The sequence below is a fragment of the Phyllostomus hastatus genome, unplaced genomic scaffold (genome assembly GCF_019186645.2).
Source record: "Phyllostomus hastatus isolate PE091 unplaced genomic scaffold, TTU_PhHast_1.1 phas_contig_150, whole genome shotgun sequence".
NCBI lineage: Eukaryota > Metazoa > Chordata > Mammalia > Chiroptera > Phyllostomidae > Phyllostomus > Phyllostomus hastatus.
Genome location: NW_025333611.1, coordinates 21,265,437 through 21,286,435, shown reverse-complemented (window position 1 = coordinate 21,286,435; position 20,999 = coordinate 21,265,437). Strand labels below are relative to the sequence as shown.

Genomic DNA, 20,999 nt, shown 5'->3' with positions numbered 1-20,999 from the left:
CTCAGGCTTCTGGTTGGGTTTAGTCAATAGGAGGCATCAGCAGAAAAGTAAGGTTAGAGAATGTCTTCATCTCTACTTGCTGAGCCACAGACTGGCAGTAGCTGTGTTCCTCTAGTGAAGATCACAGATCTAACTGGGTGAATTCCTACAACCTGCTACAGACCTTTGAGGGTTCTGGTAATAACTCTCTCCCCTTGTGCTTTCATGCATAGGGGTGGTAAAATCTCACTGCTGTTGGAAGCTCCTTGGCACTGCATCATCCCTAGATGTTTCAACTCTGCACACACAGTTACCCCATCTATACGTGCCTTCTCTTTCCTGTGGGACCTTGACTGGTACAACCTCCAACAGGTTGTCATCCTATCAGTGCTCCTTCATATCAACCACAAATCTTGTTAACTGTTCAAGTCCTTATTCAAGAAGTGGATTCGAACATTGGAAATTCAAGGCTAAGGGCTTCTGTCAACTTAATACAAATTATCAGTCACTGTTACTAGACTTTAGGGACCAGAGAAGTACACTAAAGAGTGTAATACATATTAGTGACTTCAGTTGCTTTCATAGGTAATTTAGTAGGGTGTATCTAGAATATACCATTATACTTTAATTTAGTTGATCCAGCTTCCCTAATAGAAATTGAAAGGAAAGGAAGGAAAAAATAAGGAAAGATGGAAGGGAGGAATAAAGGAAAGGGAGGAAGCAAGAAAGAAATAAGAAAAAAATACAGGGATGAAGATTTTTGACCTCAGAGTCAGGAAACTGAGAAATCTACCCAGCTTTGCCTAGGACTCATTGTAAGTGGCTTTGGGACCTCTGGGTCTCTTTGTCCTGATCAAACACTGGAATTGGACCAGATCATCTTAAATTCCCTTCCAGTTTTAATAATCTGTTAAGTCCAAATGAGCTACAATTAATGATGCCTGCGGACAAATGCATGTACAAACACTGCTAGTTCAAAGAAAATACAGATATTTTGTTAAATTGGGTGAGAATATCTCTCCTGACCAAGAAAGCAAATTCTTTTTGAAAACTAGGCAATCATTTACATTAATAATGGAATAGAAATCTAAGGCACTGACCTCAACTTAAAACAAAATTGTTTTTGTTCAGGTTCTTGCTGCAGACCAAATTTTATGCACACACAATGTGGGGCTATCAACAGGGATCTGCAGTGAAGCTCAAGAAAAGCACTAATGAAGCCAGTGGGGGCCCACACAGCCTGGCCATGGGTGCAATGAAAGATTAGAACTACAGCCAAAAAGCTGCAGAGGAGAGGGTTCCCGTACTTTTTCATGTAGTTTGCCTGGTTCAGCCAAGACAGTGGAAGCTGTAGGAGGGAGATAAAAAAAGAAGGAAGAAGGAAGGAGGAAGGAGGAAGGAAGAAGAAAGAAGAAGAAAAGGCCAAAGCAGGAAATGTGCTGTAAATTGACAGAGTCACAAAAGAAAGCAGAAAAGCATGAGACATCTCAGGTCCAATGAAGTTGCTTGGAAAATGTAGCCTGTTTATTAAGCAATGAGGCAATTGTCATTCTAAAAAGAAAAAATGAAGCTCTATGGTATTTCATGTTGAAAATATCCATTATGAATAGGCAGATGTAAGAACAGGCAATAGAGAAAATTGAGTGTGTGAAACTAAACTTGTTGGTTCACGGTGGGGGCAGGAGGAAGAGACTTTGTTTCTGAGGGCCTGATGATTACTCAGGGACGGTAAGGTAAGACCAGAACACCTGCACCAGAACTCAGGGGCAGTTTACCAGGCTCACATAGGAGGCTGGAAGAATACGGAGGAAAAGTCAGAGGCTGAGCTACATGCATTGCCGAAATGGCTTTAAGTCACCTGTCAAGGAACTGCTTAGTTGGTCATGGATGCCCTCAAAACAGTTCAGAGGGATGGTCAAGTCACAGAACCAGGACATGGGAAGCAGGAGTGATACGCTGGCAGTGTTTGTAGCTGGAGGAGAAGGTAGGATAGAAATGGGGAGTGGTGGCCTATTTGAATAATTTGCTGACCTTCAAATATGTTCTAAAACTGCTCTGTCCGTTATCACTACTGGTCCGCTATCACTAGTGGTAGTCACTAGCCACATGCAGTTATTGAGCATTTGAAATGTGTTCCCACTCACATGTGCTGTAAGTGGAAAATACGCACCAGATTTTTAAGACTAAGTACCAAGAAATTTAAACTTGCTAATTAATAATTTTTATATTAATTATGTGCAGAAATAATATCTTGGATATGGTGAGTTAAATAAAATAAGTTATTAAAATTAATTTCACTCGGCTCTTTTTACTTATTTTTAATACAGTTACTAGAACATTTTATAAACTCCTTTATTGACTGATTTTTAGAGAGAGAAACATGGATTTGTTGTTCCACTTATTTATGCATTTATTGGTTGATTTTTGTTTGAGCCCCAACCTGGGATCAAACTCACAGCCTCGGTGTATCAGGATGATGTTCTAACCAAATGAGCTGGCTGGCCAGGGCAGAAAATTTTAAATCACACATGTGGCTCACATTTGTTGTTCACATTATATTTCTCCTAGACAGAGCTACTGTGTAAAGTCCCTTGTTCTCTGTCTCCAGGCTTCTGTGACAGTAAGATATTGGGCAAAATTTGACGTAGTTCTCACTGTCTTTTCTGTCTCAAGCAGAGCCTAGTTTCAGACTAAGTGAAAGCAAACCACACTGAGACTCAACAGCTGCTGTATCCACACAACTCACACCCACTTGGGAATATACACTTACTTAGAAGAACAGTCACCACCGCCTCCTCATGTGTATACCCACTTACCATATATGTACACAAGCATATTTGTATGTGTCAGAATAACATCCAGAAATAGAGAAGGAATATTACCAGAATCCTTTTTTACAGTGAGATTTACATTTCTACTGTCAACCTTAATCATTTGTTTGAACTAGTGAGAGTCATTAGTGCTTCTTAATAAGAAGAGGTTCTTTGAAATTCAAAAGAGTGTTTGAACTTCATATCTTCCATTTTCTAAAAGGAAACCAGTTCACTGAGAGGTGACTCTACCGTACATCTTCTACCAAGAATCAAGAGTTCCAGAGAGTAAACACCACGCTTCAGTCTGGTTTGGGGATGAAAACCCCTAGGGTGATCTACCAACTAGCACAACTGGGTTTCACTCTCTCTAAACCCTAAGAGCCACCCCATCCTGCCAGCCTTGTCAATTCCACTGAAACCTACCACCTGGCACACCTCTCTCTCAGCCCCTGCTAACCGCATCAAACTCCTGGTGGAACAGCATTTGGTCAGCCCATGGTGACACCGTCATTTTACGTAATAATACAATCCAGATCTTACTCAAGTGAATGAAGGATTTCCTTCACAACTAAACTTTAAAGAACTCTGCCTTTTGAGGTTAGGTCCCTTTACAGACAAATTTGGGCTTTTGATTGAACACCTGCACTGTCAGACTATCAAGAATTCATCCTCCCTTCATTCAGCAAGAGAACTCCATTTTCTTTGGAGGAAAAGTGGTTTGGGTGGGACGGCGCCTATTTTCCCACATCTTCCCCAGGAGAGCACATACCCAGGCCTGGCCAATCACCGTATTTCATTCCCCTGGAAATTCCGGTAGAAATATAATGCAACCACAATGGTTCAAAGATGGCTACATGAATGCAACTGGACCAATGGTCTCATTCTGGTACTTCATTGGAACCACCGGCAAAGAATACCTTTGTTTTATCTGCATTTGAAACTGATAGGATGTAAGCCTGGAACTTCAAGTCACTGCTACCTGGAAAGACCCTGCTTAAGAGGATGGCGGGGTAGAAAGAAACACCAATTCCATAAACTTGTTTGAGGCCCTGGTCCAGCATGTTACACTCCTAAACTTTTCAGTTTGGTGAGCTAATAACATTTCCATTTTTGCTTAAATGACTTTAAATTTTCTTGAAACTCCTACTAATAGCACTCATCAAATATTTAGCCACTGCATGGATGATCTATATTTCCCCTATACTTCAAGAAGCAGATAGATTCTCATGAAGTCTCCCCTGTTAATGTAAACTCACCCTGAATTTTTCTTTTATTTTTGTCTCTTTCAATAGATAGTCTGTAAGGCACATTATCATTATTAGAACATACCTTGGAGATCTGATCCATCCATAATCAAGGGCATCCAAAGGTTACTTCAGTATTTAATGCTGATGTTACTGACACTACTGGACATCAAGTCATCCTTGTGGTTCATTTGGATTATATCCCAGTTCTGGACTCTTGGCTTCTGCATGGATCCTGAGACCCAGCTGCCAATTTGCATTCTAGCTTTGACTGGTATCCAGATGTGTCCCTATGTTCCTGACGATCTCTTACAGTAATTGCCCCAAGCCCCTGTCACTTCAGCGTCTGGGTTCTCCCTAACTAGTCCTTCCACTCTAGCAATTGTAGATGGGCCCCTAGTACATTTTGGAAACTTCTCTAAGGACAACAATCTACATGGCTTAAAGTAATTAACTCCCAGATCCCCCACTGCTGTGTTCTGAACACGACCATTTGCTGGATCTGCCGGATGCCAGCTGCTCATTATAATATCACCTGGTGGACTAATCTTTCCATCATGTACCTGTTTCCCGAAAACCAACTATATCCTGATGAATAAGTCTGTCTCTAGATCTGAGCCACTTCTCACTTGACATGAGTTCAGGACAAGCTTCCCCAAAACATGCCACTATATTAATCTAAAGTAATATAGATTATTTTATGCTGAAGGCAATCAAGACTGAGCAGGTTCAAGAAAAACATTGATCTCTCCATTAATTACCTAAAAGAATTTAGAGAGGGGGCCCAGAAAGAGAGCTATTACCAGAAATGCCTTTTTATCGGAGTGACCTGTCTGTATGGCAGGTCATACTAAACATCTGCTCTTCTTATCATCCTGTGAATTACTCTCCCTCCCTTTGAAGCCTCGGGGCTCCTATCTCATTCCTTAGCTCAGAATGGCACAGAAGGCTCAACTGCCCGACTTGTCCTTGGGTCTCATTGTCTTTGTGAGAAGCCTATATATATATAAAATGAAATTTGCTCTTCTCCTGTTAATCTTTCTTATGGCAATTTTATCATAAAACCAGCCAAAGAACCTGGACAGGTACAGCAAAAGTTTTCCTCCTCTATGTACCAAACTTCAATGAACCCTTCCAAATATCCAACCTAGGCCAAACACCATATAATCATCATAACTCTCTATCTATATTTTAGCATCTTATAACATCACTGTATCATGATGATATTTCCTTGTGATATGCCTGTGTTCACTTACTGCCACACATATAGTGAAAAACCAGTAAACACGAATCAGAATATTTTGATTCTAATCTTGGTTTTATCCTACACTGTGGTTGACTTCACCTGCAAAAAAAATCTCTTTCATAACCTCCCTTTTTTATTTTTTATCTATAAGCTAGGTTAACAACACTTGCACCACTTCCTAGATGCTGTGAGAATTAGACAACAATGTGGAATCACATTGTACACTTTGAAATACTGTGTAAATAAATTATTAATATGAGGTCTTATCACTAGCCGGAACTGTTAGCTCATACTTTTTTGTAACTAGGGCCAGCCACATACGTTATAGACAGTTGGTAAACACCTGTCAATTCACAAATATGTACGCAAGTGCTCCTTAACAAACTCCCTTGTACAGTGAACGGGAAATGTCTGCCAGTGAACCAAGTGAGAGGCTAGGGACAATAAAGACATTGGGAAAAAAAGAAGAGTTGGGAAAACAGGGGTTATGAATGAGAGCGCAAGTGTTGTGCAGAGTCAAAAGGCAAGAGAAAGAGAGAACTGGGGGAGACAGGGCAAGTGGGGTGTCAGATGGCATGCCAGTAACACAAAGTGGGGGAGGGAGAAGAGAGGAAAGACAGCAGGACACAGGAAGGTGTGACAGAGCCAAAGGCATCAGTCAACCTTAGACCAGAGCGATCTGCTTGGGAAATATCCAGGGACTGAGAAGGAAATGAGCTCCATGCTCCCCAATGCCTTTCACTGAGTAGGAGTTTGAACTTGTCTGAGAGAAACGCCACCAGCCCACAGCACAGCCGGCAGCTGGACCCCCTTCCAGGGGGCCAATGCAGACAAGGCGCACTCTGTGAGAAGAGGCAGGGGCAGCAACTGGACAAACAAAAACATAGGTGGATGAACAACAGCGCAGAAAATGAGAGAAAGAGTAAAGCAGACCTGTTGCCGGACCTGACTGTTAGAATATTACATAATTTCACCCAATCTCACTGTGGTTGTTTGTCTTCACTGAAATACCTAATGCTCTGGACTGAACTGATTGTGAAGTCCAATTTAACCAATTACCTGGATATACTTTTAAAAAGGACTGGAATTTTCTGGCAGAAACAAGTGACTACTTTCTAGGACATGGCAGTGGGAATCGGACACGTGAGACAGGCTACAACTTTCTGAAGGCCTCTGAAGGACCATTCGTGTGTGCCAACATTGTAGGTCCCCAGCTGATCTGGGCCCCCTCGGGATGAACAAGAGAGGATGGGGGAATTCAGCTAAAGGACTTCTGATTAGAGGGACAATTCCCAGAGAATAAGGCAGTCAGAGAAAAACAGAAAGTCTGCTGAAAGGGAGCTAATCTCCTCTAAGGGGCCCTGATCACAGAGCACCCGGGCTCCTCTCTCTGGGATGACACAAGCTCTCTTTCTCGGAGGAGGCCATCTGAACTGCCACCTGCATGACATGAGGCACTGTTGTGGCAGTACAGACAGAAGAAATAATAGAATGAGTAGAAACAGCTGGAGCAATAGAAGCTGCGGCCGTAAGATGAGAAATGACGGTCTTCCGACCTGGTGTAATAACACCAGCGTCTGTAGCAGGTGGGATAGTGGTGCAGAGGAAGCTGCAGCACAGTAGTCAGGAGCTGAAGCTCAGGAATCAGACCCGCTAAATTTGGATCCTTGGTTCCTCCCTGTATTTGCTTCATGAATTTGGGCAAGTTAATTATGTTGTCTATGTCTCAATGTTACTACTGATAAAATGCAAATGGTAAGAGGACCCTCATAGAACTGTTGTATGCAGTGAATGAGAAAATACTTATGCAGGGTCAAACACAGGACCTACACTACTGAGTGCTCAATGCTTGTTACTAGAAATAGCAGGAGAGGGTGGGGTGGGGTGGGGTGGGAACAGCACTGCAAAGGAGTCCACCCCAGGTAGGGGACACAAAATAAAGGAAGCACCAACCCTGTCACTACAAGTCCCATGCCATGATATCCGGAAACACATCCATAAGACAGGCTTTCAATTTCAAGTAAAGAACCAGTGTTCCTTCCATCCTCCCATCCCTTCTCCACATCTCACAGCCTCAGACTCCATACTCGCGAGTGAAATTCACTGATGGAGGGCGGGGGAGGCGTAAAGCTGGTGACTGTCGATATCCACTGGGCACAAACCTACCTATGATAGACCTTCAGTGATGGTGAGAATGTGCCCAAAGAGCTGTAAAGTGAAATATAAAGGCTTTCTCAACTTTAGTTAAATTTCTCCAATGCTATAATCTGCCAGACAGTGTGCTCAAGTCTGGGCCCATGAAGTCCAGCAGAGGAGGCAGACATTCCACAAACAACTAACTACAAACAGCTCTGACAATTACAAACAACTGATACCAACAATTGGTACACAGAGCCCTGGGAGCAGAGAGAGGAGGTGGGGAAGGCTTAGGGGTCTGTGGGAAATAACTGAGTTCCCATCTGAAGTATGAACAGGAAGTTGACAAAAGACAGGGAATGGGTCGTGAGGGGTAAAGGGGGCCAAGTATCTGGCGACAAAAGATGACTTGACTTTGGGTGGTGGGCACACAGTGCAATATACAGATCATATATTATAGTAATGTACACTTGAAACCTATATGACCCTATTAATTAATGTCACCTCAATAAATTTAATTTTAAAAAAATACAGGGGATGGGCATGCTTGGACTTAAGCTATAGAATGATGGCCAGCCACCTGACTGCTAGATGAACTGGAGGTGAAACAACCATAGTTTAGAAAGGAGTCTGGGGATGATGCCAATCACTCCGAAGAGAGATGGTGAGCGCTAATGACAGCAATGACAGGAAGGGGAGGAGAGGGTGGCAGAGTCAGGTTACATAACTCTAAATGAAACAGTGCTAAAATTAAGCTGGTGTAAAAAGGTTACTAGTTGTTTTTTTCCCCACAGAGTAAAACCCCATCAGTTCAACATAATTAGATAGAGGCATGCCACAATTAGTCAAACACGAATTACAGATTTTTTTAAAGAGTATGACTAACTGCTTCGGGTTTTTGGACTCGATGAGATTTTAAATACCTTTCAATTTCCTTATTCTTGATTAGCAGCATCAATGTCCCTGCAAACAATTAACGTGAGATTCTTAGAAGTAAAGTTGTTTGTTTTTCTTTCCAAAGTGGATTGAACCTTCTCCCTTCTGATTTTATCCCCATAATCCTGGATTCCAAGACCCATCTCTACCCACAGTCAATGCCTCCTTTGCCAGTGTAGGAAGCCACAGCCCTGGCCTCGGGCTGACTGTCCGGAAAACTGACCTGAGAGGCCTGTGCAATCACTCAACATAGACGACAGGCTGGTTGACAACCTTAGAACAAAACATGTTTGAAGTTACAAACAGAAATCAGCCACAATTTTCTTGAGTCTCAGGAGTCTTTGGTGTTCACTCAATTCCTTTTTCAAAACTTCTGTTAGTGTTCAGTGATAAAAATCAGTACAATCCCAGGACAAGCCATCAGAACACTCTGTTTTAGGGAAAGAATTTTATCTTATTGTCTCCTGAAGTACTAAACTAGTTGAAATCCGCAGTTATCATAGCTTGTCTAAAACGTATTAAATGCACTATTTATTTTCCAAATACTTGTGCATTTCTTACGTCATAATCCTCATGAGCCATAAAGAATTTATTTACTATGAAAAGCTTTAGACTCAATTCTCACAATCTTATTGACTAGAAATGAAGTACAAAGGAAATAATTCCTTATTCCAGATTCCCTAAAGATGTACAACGGGTGGTTTCCTTGGCAGGAATATTTGGAGAGCTTCATGCATCTCTCCTTTGCCTAGAAGACTGTTAGAGACTGGGGGTGGGGGACATCAGTTTCTAGTCTATTCAATTCATCATGTAGCAGATGGGATTAGAATCTTTCCCAAAACATTTCCCTATTGAGCTCCACACCAATTTAACCAATGATCTACTGGATATTTATCACCAAATCTCTCACTGTTTTCTCCACCTCCACCAGCTCCAGTCTAAGCTCTATTTCCCCGTGCACCCTACTCCTTCTCCATGGGTGCCTTTGAGATGCCTTCCTTTTCCTTCTCATGCAATCAGTCACCTTCTACCATGAATTCTACTTCCTCTAGAATCTGCGTCCTCTTCCTCTGTCCCCATGTTAGTCTTAGCCTGGCCTTACCCTTCTCCCTTGAACAAGTATAACAGTCCCCTAACTGAGTCCCTGAGCCCCTAACTCCTGTTATTCACCTTGAACTCAACCAGAGTCATCTTCCCAGTGTATGTGATATGGCTTCTCCTTCTACACAGAATGAGCACATTTCTGGACCTTCCATATTGAGTTTTGTTCACTTACTATTACCAACATTTTCTGAGTGCTAAGAAGTTCCTTTGTTTCATATTGAAACACTGACTTTCTACTTTTATCTATCTATATACACATTTTTTCTGGAATTCAACTTTTAAGGATTTGGACTGCAATAACTATATTGAATCAATAACAAAAATAGTGATATTTGACACAAAGGTGAGACTAAAAATGTCAGTTACATTGTTTATAGTGAAATCTTATAATAAATATGCATCTATATCTAATATGTATAAAGGCATGCTAGTTATTAAGCATTCAAAGATGACTACTTTGTATAAAATCTTTTGCAAGCACTGAAATTAAGCCATTATAAGTTAAGGAGCAAGTGAGTGGGCAAAGGAGAAAAAAATAAGGTTATTCTTACAGTTCTTTAGAGATGCAAATCAGAACACTGCCTGACATCATTACCTGACTGATAAAATGGTACTCATTTAACAGGTATTTATTTAGAAACCTGTTCCAATTCCTTAATTGAAAAAAGCTCTTACATTCAGCACAACCCTATTTGCAAAATGGTAATAAAACAAATTTCCATGGAGAAAATTGCAGGCACAAATGTCATGATATGCTTTCTAAGTTGAAGGTAATTCTCACCACTGTCTCCCAAATTGAAGTCATAAAATGAGAAGCCCCAGGGGCCTGGCGGGCCGGTGGAATGCCCTGACCACGGGAGGCTGGTCTGCAGAAGGAAATGTAAGAGTTCAAATGGCTTCTCCGCGGACAATAGGAGTCACTGTGACTCTGGGAAACCCTCCCCAGAGGCATTTGAGTTGATTTGTAAAGACCTGGGCAGACCAAACAAACAAATCCGCTGGGCCTTCAGTTTGGGAACCCGAGTCTGAAAATGAGTAATGACAACCCTCTGCCACACAGAAATCTTGGCACCAGCAAACTGCAAAGCTCAAAGGATAGGCTCTGACATCAACAAAATCTGGGTAAAAATTCTGGCTTCCCTTCTTATTAGAAATGTAACTTTGGACAAAGTAACTATTCCTTTCTGCCTCAGTCGCCCCACTATGTAATAACAGGGACACTGTTGGTGAGTGTCATAGTCAGTTTGGGCTGCTATAACAAGTTACCATGGACTGGGTAGCTTAAACAACAAACACTTATTCCTCACAGCTCAGAAGGCTGCAAAGTTCAAGATCAAGTCACTCGCAGATCTCGAGTCTGGTGTGCAGTTGGCCATTTTCTCATGGAGTCCTCACATGGTGGAGAGCACGGAGCTCTCTGGGGTCTCTTTCATGAAAGTGCTAATCCCTTTCACAAGGTGCGTGCCCTCGTGAACTACTTTCCAAAGACCCCACCTACTACTATCACCACATTGGGGGCTAGGATCTCAACATATAAATCTCAGGGGGACACGAACATTTAGCCTATACAGGAAGGAACTCACAGAGCTGTCAGGATTAAAGGTGATTAGTAGGTCAGGTGATTAGTACGTCCTGTGCTCAGAGGAGCGTCTGAACCTCCGAACCACAGCAAACTATTCTTATGAAATGATCAAGGCAGAAAGGAACAAGCAATTTAATATTCTCCCAGTATTGTCTACATCCATTTTTCAATTTAGACAAGTTTAATTAAGTAACACTTTAATCTAAACTATATACCCTTTATGAAATAGTTTGCTATCTTTGGCCAGCTGGAAAGTAGTTTGAAAAAAGCAGTGATTTCAGAAGCAAAGGCTTGGATTTTAGTCTCAGAGTAATCACTTGTTAGCTGGGTGGGCTCAGGACAAATCAGTTAACCTCTCTGAAACCCTCTGTATTTCTTCTGTATTCTGTGCTTTGTGAGACTTCAAGAAGCTACAAACCCTGTACAAGGCTCCTGATTATCAAAAGGAGTTTGGAAAGGATTTCCAATAATTCTCAGCATCAGTCATATGCTTCTTGAATCTCATAATGACCAATTCTTAAAAAGAGGGACAAAAAGACCCAGTTTTTCTGGAATCCAAGTGACCCTTCCATACAGACCATACTGTAATCCTCTTAAGTAGAGAGGGAATTCTGACTGCACTGGAGCTGAGAATCAAAGAGATCTCGTAAAAGCTTTTTGTAAAATTATGCAATGCCTCAGTGCCCCACCCCCAGCTATTTGCATGCGTAGATTCACATAGAAGTGAAACTATCTAGAAAAAAAAATTCTTATTGAAATTTAAGATTTAAATAAGGCTTGGTGATGGCTGCAAGATTCCAAAAGAGCCAACCTGCAATGAGAGTCAAGAAGGTGTCACAAGAAAAGGAACCAAACTCACCAGTGTTGACTAGGCATGAGACTCAGAATGCTGCATGTGAGTGGTAGTTCTGAGAACAGGTAAAAGTTGACACCAACATTCTGCGTGCCCTTGGGGAAAGCTTAGGTCTGAGATTAGGCAATGCTGTGTTGCTGGTTTCTGTAACACATACATCTCAAGCAGTTTTAGTCTGGACCCACTTTGATCAGGTATTACACAGAATGCATATTCGTCTCACTTTACATGAACACCAACGTGGATTTTCAGTATCAAGAGCCTTTCTGTTTTACTAGAGACAAGGCACAACCTTGGAGTCCTGGAGACTCGTCATGCATCAGGATAGATTCAAATTAGCACCTCACTGGAATGGTTGGAGCTGGAAGGTGGCAAAATTCAGCTTGGAAAGCTGAACAAATTCAGGAACACTTATAAGCACACACTTTTAGTAATAATCAAATGCCCCCAAAACACTTGGATAAGATGAACTGGGCAAAAGTTAGCTTCTGGCAGTCTAGAAGATGAAGACTTAGAGACACAGTTCCGATGTTTATGTTACTGTGATCACATGTGAGCTTGGAGGCTTGCGAAGCCCAAGGCATCAAGTTCCAGAGCTGTAAGTTCCAAAAGGAAGCGAGGTTACAGGGAAGAATCCATACTGTTATTTGCCACTTTTCAGGCGCCCATCTGCATCAGAGAAGGAAGAAGCCTGAGAACTACATTTTCCATACTTCCTTGCCCACTGGCTTGTGGTTGTTTTCCAAGTGGGAGGCTCGGAATGGGCAACTGGACTGCAAGAGGGAAAAAAGGACCATTTTTCCCTCCACTACCTGGAGTTGCCTTCCGCAGTGAGCACAGCAGCAAATGTTTCTTCAGCCACGAGTGTGGTGGAGGCAACTTGTGGCAGGGGTGGGGTTCATGAAGCTTCCTGACCTCTGGCTAACACACCCCTTCTTCCTGCCCTTCCAGAGAGTTTTGTGGCCAAGTCCCTGCTTGAAACATATACAGTGGCAGCCATGACCAGTCGGGAACAGGTACAGAAGCAGAAGCAGAAAGTCAGAGGTGTTCTCCTCTAAACAGAGATCATTGGTCAGGGGGTTAATTGCATATGGAGGAGAGCTGGCCGTACTGAAGAGAGCACAAGGCTAGGAGTGAAGGAGACACAGTTCTGAGTCTGAGGTCCTCCAGTTCCCAAACACGAATGTGCCAAGGTCATGGAAGGTGCACAGTAAAGAGAAAATGGGACCAAACAGGGTCTAAGCCCAATTTTGCCATGGTTGAGCCCCACTATTGAGGTGTTCTCTCACCTTTGAAAGTTGCAGTTTCCTTACCAGAGAATGGGCACTACTGGGGGCAAAGAGTCAAACAATTTAACAACTGGTTGAAAAAATAATGTCAGCCAATCAAATGGATACTGAATTTAAGCACTCAAGAAGCATATAGCGTGTAGTAATTGACCCACAGCCCTAGGGGTAATAAAAGCCTCTGTTTCACAGTTATTGTGATGACTCAGGGCGATATTTACCATGGGTTCGATGCCTACTATGTGTGACATACTGTGTTACCTATATTACTTACAATCCTCAAAAGAATCCCATTTCCAGATGCCAACACTAAAGGCTTAGAGATTAAATAATTGGTCCAAGTTTCCACAACCAGCACATTTCACGCATCGCACGCAGTCATCCATGTTTGGAAATGGGTGTCCTCGGGAGGGCTCCGCCTTGAGGTCCCCGGGACTCCAGGGAGCGTGAAGTGTTTCCACCACAGGTGAGTTCCAGTTCATCGCCACTGAGCTCCTGATCTAATCCAAAGACTAAGTGAATTATCACCATTTTATCAGTCAAGCACTAAAGTTGAGTGTTATTCTCATTTACATTTCTAAAGCAACATAAAAATATCTCCTTTTAAACAGTACCCACTCACTTTCTCCTTATATGCTAATGCATGTCACAATTTCAAAGCCTGAAGAGAGATTTCCTGCAAAACATTTCACTGCCTAAAAGTTGCACATATTCACCGTTCAGATTGCCAGGTTACAAACATAAATTAGCTCTGCTTGCAAATCAATTACATATTGATAAGTCTTCAGGGCTGACAACTTGTACGCATGGATTTCAAACTCTATTAGTTATTTCAAGGCTTTGGGATATGTAGCATTCTTCCAACTTCATTCTCAGACTTTAGTGAAATGCATGCATTGTCATCAGTATTAATAATCAAGCCCAAAATGAACTCTTTTTATTTTTCAGAATTGCTCTTTTTTCTTTGTGTAGAAGCAGATAATTTCAATTAACTCTTGTAATCACATTGATTTTCAATTAATTCATTTCTTGATTTGAAGAAGCGAATTGCAACTCATGCCATGGCAGAATTAAAGCAACTGGGTAGTTAATTCAAGGTCAGCTACTCACCTTTGCTGTGGTTTTTAACTCATGTTGTTACATGCGGACCACGAGTGACTGCATTTACATCAAGCGCATGTATTTTATATTTAAGGTGCTCAACTTTTGGTATTTATTCAGATACCCTGTGTTTTATACAAAAGCTTGCCATTTTGATCTTCTGTTCAAAAATGTTTAGTGACTTTCCAGCACACGGCATCAAGTTTTACCAGAGAAAGAAGAAAACATGACCCTCCTTCCTGGAAAACTGGTTGCTCCTTGAATTCCTTTCTCCCTTTCCTTCTCCCCTCTGTTCTTCCTTCCTTAAAGTGGCTTACAAAAATAATCAATACAAGATATTGTTAAGAAAGGAAAGGAAATAAGATAAAATGACAAAAGGAGTTGGAAACATAAAAATAAAGACAGGTCCAAACCCTTGTGAATGCCTGGAGATCTTCTATGCATACTAGGGGTAATTACAAATTTGGCTCTGAGTTTTCCAGAAACTCTAGCTAAGGGAGAAATATGCTGCAATTTATTTTATGTGATTCATCATTCCTATAAGAGGGTCTATTTTTGGTCTTTAAATAAGAACCATTAATAAGAAAGCAAAACAGTTATTCTGTAGAGGAGAAACAGAATCTTAAGCCAAAGAGACACAGGGCGGCAGGAGAATGTTGCGAGCCCATGCAGCAAGGAGAGGGAGGAGGCAAGGAGAGGGAGGAGTCAAGGGTCGGGAGAAGGTGTGGGTAGAAAGAATCAAGATACAAAATAAACTTTCTGCCCTCAGAGGGGCTAGTATCCCGAGACATCGTCAAAGAAAGAGTGTATACATATTTGAACTTTCCCCCACTTTCTTATCTCCTACCTGAACCCTATACTTTTCTGGAACTAGAAATAGATAGAAAAATTCTTAGAAAGCAGAAACTTTGTCACTGTCACAAACAGCAAGAAGAAAAAGACGGAGACCTGGGTTGTCTTTAGGGGCAATGCTGAAGCTGAGGAAAACCACCTGCCAGTGGAAAAAAACCCTGATCTCTCACCAAAACAAAACAAAAATCAAGCATGGGCTACCTCTGATGGCAGACAATAAGCTGTGCTCAGCAGTGTCTAGGGCTTAGGCCCAGCACTGGGGTGAGGTACCACTGGGTTCACTGCCCAAATGCAGGCTGATGGTGTTCTACAGAGACTTTCGGCTGAAAAGTCACCAAAGCCACTGTTGCCACTTTCCTTTCTTCAATCCTTCAAAAAAAATGCAGTTGTCTCCTCCAGAGCCCCAACAAGAAGCAAATGGACCAAAAAACATATCATGTGGGTGTCAGATCGTCTGCAAAGAGCTGCCGGCTGACTGCTAAGTTTATGAGACACTATTTACCAAAGGAGAAGACTCATCAGCAACTTGCCCCTCCAACCATGGTGTGATTCACTGCTGGCTTTTCATCCTGACTCAGTTCATCCTACGTCTACTGCTCTCTACAATGGATGCCCTTCAGGGGAAACACTAGTAAAAAAAGCTGGACAGCAAGCCATCACATGATTTGGTTTGGCCAATCAGATGTCATCCCCCAGGACTCCGACTCTTGAGCAGCACATAGAAAGAGGAGATGCTTGGTCATTACCCACTTCTCCCTGTGGTTGGCCATCATTCTACTTCTGAGTTCAGCAAGAACTCCTGAAGTTCTTGTTTATTTACAAGCCCTGTCCTCTAACATTTTGTCCTTAATTCTTTAAGCCCATCCATTGTAGATTCTCCAAAATTACCTTGGAATATGTTAGCAAGTTAGTTTCCGATGCTTGTAGCCCAAGAACACTGACAGATACATAATAGTAAGGGTCAAACTGACTTGGCAAACTCATTCAACAAAACCAAATGAACAAAAAAAGAAGTTGCCAGGATGGCCTGAGAAAATACTTAAATGTTAGGCCTTTTCTTTAGCTCTCCATGTCAAGTAGGACCTCTCTGTCCCCCAGTATCTGGGAAAAATTGGCTGGAGTCTTTCAATTCTACAGCCTGTCGAAATCTAAAACTTTTGCTCAGTTCTGAATTTCCTCGGTGTTGGTCTAGTCTTTTTGTCTAGCCTTCTGCCATCCCGTGCCTTTTGGGTGTCCCCTCTGAAGTCTCTGTTCCAAATCACATGGACCCAGACAGGCCCGCCAGCCATCTCAACCATGCACACTTGCACACACGTACACAGGCTCATACCACGTTTGTAGTGCAGCAGGAGATGGTGTGTTTCTGTGCCCTTGGGCAGGGTGCTGAATTCTGGTTACCACACACTGTAAAATGGATGTAATAAAGGCACGTGCCTCATAGGGTTGTTTCACAAATTAAATGGGTAACTCATGTTAAGTTTATAGCTCATGATGTCCTCACACATAGTAAACATTCAACACTCAATTCCTAGCCAAGCCAGAAAGTTTTATTGAAGAGCTCGATCCTGGGAGAGGTCAGCACACACCTCATGCACATTTAAAACAAGCCAGCAAATAAAGATACCCAGCCCGACCACTCTCCAGGTCCCAAAAGCCACCATGGTGCTGGCTGTTCATTTCACCCTTCTCCCAGCAGAGCTCAGCTCTCCTCTGAATCTTGCCTCTTCTCCAACCTTCTCCCTCCTCCATTCACTCATTTTCCTATCTCAAAAGCATGTAAAAAATTCCTATTTTTGTGCCAGGGATTTAGGCCCTTTGGCTCTCACTTTATGTAGGCATTTTACCAAGTGAAGACATTTTCTTACCAAAAAAAGAATTTCTGGTTTCTGCTCTTAAAGTAATTAACATTTACTCTGTCTAGTTATACCTAGAATATCAGTTTTTGGACCCCGGTCATTTACCTACTACCCTTAGGATTTTGTTTCACATTCATTTGTTAATGAGTAGTTTTAAATCACATAACATATTCTTTAAATACACTTAATTTTCTACTTTAAATAAATGTATTTTAAAAGGAAACTGTAAGAGTACAAAATACTATCAGTCATCCTATTAAGACGGTTACGTTAAAATAAATATTTATTTTAAAATAAAAAAATGTTCATATACCACCTAAAATCGTTATGTATTACTAGACAGCCACCATCACAATCTGGTAAATGTAAGCCTAAAATATGTCCTTTCTCCTGGACACCCCCACAGGCTGGACTGAGGAAGAAGCGTGGAAAGTCTGTGGCATTTGCATGTTACTAATATTGTGGGTAGAGAGGGGGAGTGGGCGAGGATGAGCACATGTTGATGGGATCAGGCTAGAAATCTGACAGCAAAGATGGTCTGGAGATGAGATTCTGGGGAGTGATTATTATTTTGCAACCTAAGTGATAAAAGATACACAGCACCTGAGGCTTCATTTAACTGAATTGTATTCTGCCATTAGAATCCAATGCTGCTACAAATAAATGTTGAAAAGCTAAAAATGTTAGGGATCACACTATCCAAATTATCCACAAAGAAGAGTAGTTTACCAACCGATGCAGCTTCATACCATGTCTAAAACTTAAAACAATTTCATAGCTTATCACCATCGATTCACTTTGACCTTTTGATTAACGAAAAGAAAATTGAGATTCCCTAGATTCCCCTCTGCTTTCCCTGGACGAATAATGTCACCAACTTCTAGAGGAAAATGAAACACATGGCACCAGCCTAAAAAATCTACACGGAGGTCCTAAGACTCTGCACCAAGTCAGTGTGTTGGGTAAATAAAAAAAGTCCACAATGCTTCTATTGAGAATGTAATGTTTTATTGCTTCATAGTCAGAACCTCTTTGCACAGCAAGGTGCCACAGAACTCAACCCCATTTGAAACAGAGTAACATCAGTGACAGTCTGACCGACAACCCTTAGCTAAATACCCGCCATGTGCCAGGGATTAAGCATGAAACACATTCCACCCTTAAGGAGTTCCTGGGTTTAGTGCGCCTTTGGAACTCGGTGCGTTACAATAGAGTTGCTGTCAAGACATTTGACGGCTCTCAGCAGAATGTCACAGCGTTCTACTAGGGGAACACAGAAGCACAGAGCCCCTGATCCAAACCTGAAATGTGCTTTTCTACAGGTCTCAAGTGAAAAAAATACTGCCCTGTGATTACACCAGGAATGTTTTTTGCTTTTTTTTTTTTTTCCAGAAAGTCTTCCAGCTATTGGTATCGCCAGCTAGTCCTCAGCCTCAAAAGTCAATCCATAACACTTAAACCTGATTGAATACACTATTTGTTTCTACCGAATAAAATGCAGCAAGCCTTTCAAAGAAATAACTTCCCTGAAGCCATCCTACTATTTGATCTCCAAGTGCAGCAGGAAATTATGGGAAAACAAAATAAAAAGCATTCAGCTTTGTATAACTATACCATGCAACCATCACGTCGCACGTAATGGCCTGGCTGAAAAGAGAAGTGGGCAAACTAGAGTCCGCTATAAATAGCTCTTTAAATGCATACTCAAAGTGTAGCTGTACACACAGACATTCTTAAGCTGTTTTTATGCCATTTAAATATATCTTCTTTCTCCCTATTACAGAGATGAATATCTACTTTCATATAACTTATCTCCCATAGTGCAGAGTTTTTGTATAGGCATCTGGAAACAATTACAGTCGTACTGATTTATCATTTAAGCAGAATAAAAAAACACACTAATAATCGAACAGAACCACATTCATGCTTATACATATGAAACGCTGAAGAAAATCCACAGCCACAGCTTTGTTACAGAGGCCTCATGGTGCGAATGACCACGGTTTATAGCACAATAGATACAGAACTGTCACATACCTCACATTAGCATCAAGTTCGTCCATTACAGGAAATAGGCATGGGTGAGTTGGATTTCAGCACCCCAAGGGTCCTATAATGTGGGAATAAATAAGAAGTTAGACAACCAGTTAATGGAGGGAAATAAAAGTCCTTGGCAAAGGGGAAAAAAGGCTAAAGAGTCATTGCTACCTATTTATTAGGATTTTATAGAGTATCAGTATAAACTATTTAATGAACAATACGATGGCAAATTGAGGTATGGCACCTCTAAGTGTTGCAGAGAGTTTTTATTAATTTCCTGGAGATTAAAACATACAGGTATTTTATTTACTCTGCGTTAAATCGGTTTATTTGTTATTTTTTGCTCTTCTCAGAAAAAAACTCATTTATATGATCTGCATTAGGACACTAGCCAGTGAAAATAGGTAATTATATTGTTATGATTAAAACAGCACATTGTCTAAAATGGTCAGTCACTTTGTTTCCTTTAAAAATTTTGAGGTTTGTTTTTTTTTAACCTTTTTTGAGGGTGGGTAATTATGTATCCCTTTGAGAATCTAATAAAGTCTTGAGAACTTTCTACCCAGAAAAAAATAGATGAGCACGAACACACACACACACACACACACATACTTGCAGGGGAGCCCACGATTCCTTGAGGCCCGTCCATAAACCCCAGGCTAAGAACCCCCAGTCCAAGGGGAGCTACGTTGCAGAGTATCAAAAGTTCTGCTAGCATAGACCTGATGCCCTTTAACAGATGGACACTCACTGATACTCACTAAATCAGCTCTCAACTGACTGCACAGTTTTATTTTTCACAAGAATCCCTGTTTTCCAACACATTTGTCCCACAACATAATGAATGAGAGAATGCAGGGGCAGAGCCTGGTCTGTCGCTTCTGGGGTTACCCTGAGCAAGTCCCTTTTGCATTCCGAGCTTCATCATCCACCTCACAAAAACAGAAAGGACTGCAAGAGATGATCTCTGGATTCGTTTCCAGCTCTGGTACTCTATAATTCCATCTGCTGGGTGTCTAATTAAATCTAACCAAAATGAAACTGTAAATCTGTTTAGCTCCATAACAGAACCACGAAGCTCAGCCTGGGCCCTGAGATGCTCTGGTCGGGATGGACCGAACACGCCTGGCAGCGAAGAAGAGAATGGCAGACCAGCAGAGCTGAAAAGGGTGTAGATCTCATTGGGTCTGTTCTTTGGAGCCTCTAAGACTAGCAGGGGCTCCCGTGGGCACTTCTGGGTCTGGGGCAGGGGTGGGGGAGGCTCCACCTGCGGGTCCCTGAACCCCACCCTGACGTCAAGCAAAGTAGCTCTGTCCACTCCTCTCTGTCCACTATTCCATTTGAACTTGGAATAACCTTTTATTTGAAATAGTTAAGCACAAAGCCCTAACAATTGAAATAACTGGGCTCTACTCTCTTTCCTCATCCATGTGAAATCATTGCTCATGTATGAATGACCCATGGACATGGGCAACAGTGTGGGGTTTGACTATGGGAGGGGGTGCTGGGGGGAGGGGGCAAAAGGGGTAAAAATTGGGACCCCTGTAATAGCATAAACAATAAAATATTTTTGAAAGAATAAAATAAAATAAAATCCTGAAATGAATACATCTATTTCCATGGCTTAAAATACTGCTTACTCACCGAAGGTTCCCAAAACGATAAATAGCTCTAGCCCAGGCCTTTCCCAGACTCGTATGGCCTACCTGACATCACACCTGGATGAGTACAAAGCATTTCCAACTTAACTCTTCATTTCCCACTCCCAGCACAAGAACCTATTCCTCCCTTCGTGTCTCTAGCTCAGTGAATAGTTCCATCATTTATCCAGTTACTGAGACGGAACTACCTCTTTTTCTCACGTCCTATAACCAAACTATCAGCAAACTCATTCTCTCTGCTTTGAAAACGATTCCTTCATCTGACTATTTTTCTCATTACCTCCAGAACCAGCACCCTGGCCCAAGCAAG

General features: G+C 41.7%; 1 protein-coding gene across 3 annotated transcripts in view; it reads right to left on the bottom strand.

Annotated features, from left to right (window-relative positions):
- HTR4 (5-hydroxytryptamine receptor 4) overlaps positions 1-20,999 on the bottom strand; it is a 143,095-nt gene that overhangs the window by 100,080 nt on the left and 22,016 nt on the right. For all 3 annotated transcript variants that reach the window (XM_045826198.1, XM_045826183.1, XM_045826189.1), the window contains exon 2: positions 19,026-19,098. In XM_045826198.1, coding sequence (XP_045682154.1) covers positions 19,026-19,051 — 26 coding nt within the window. In that variant the 5' untranslated portion in view covers positions 19,052-19,098. The remainder of the gene's footprint in view (positions 1-19,025; positions 19,099-20,999) is intronic.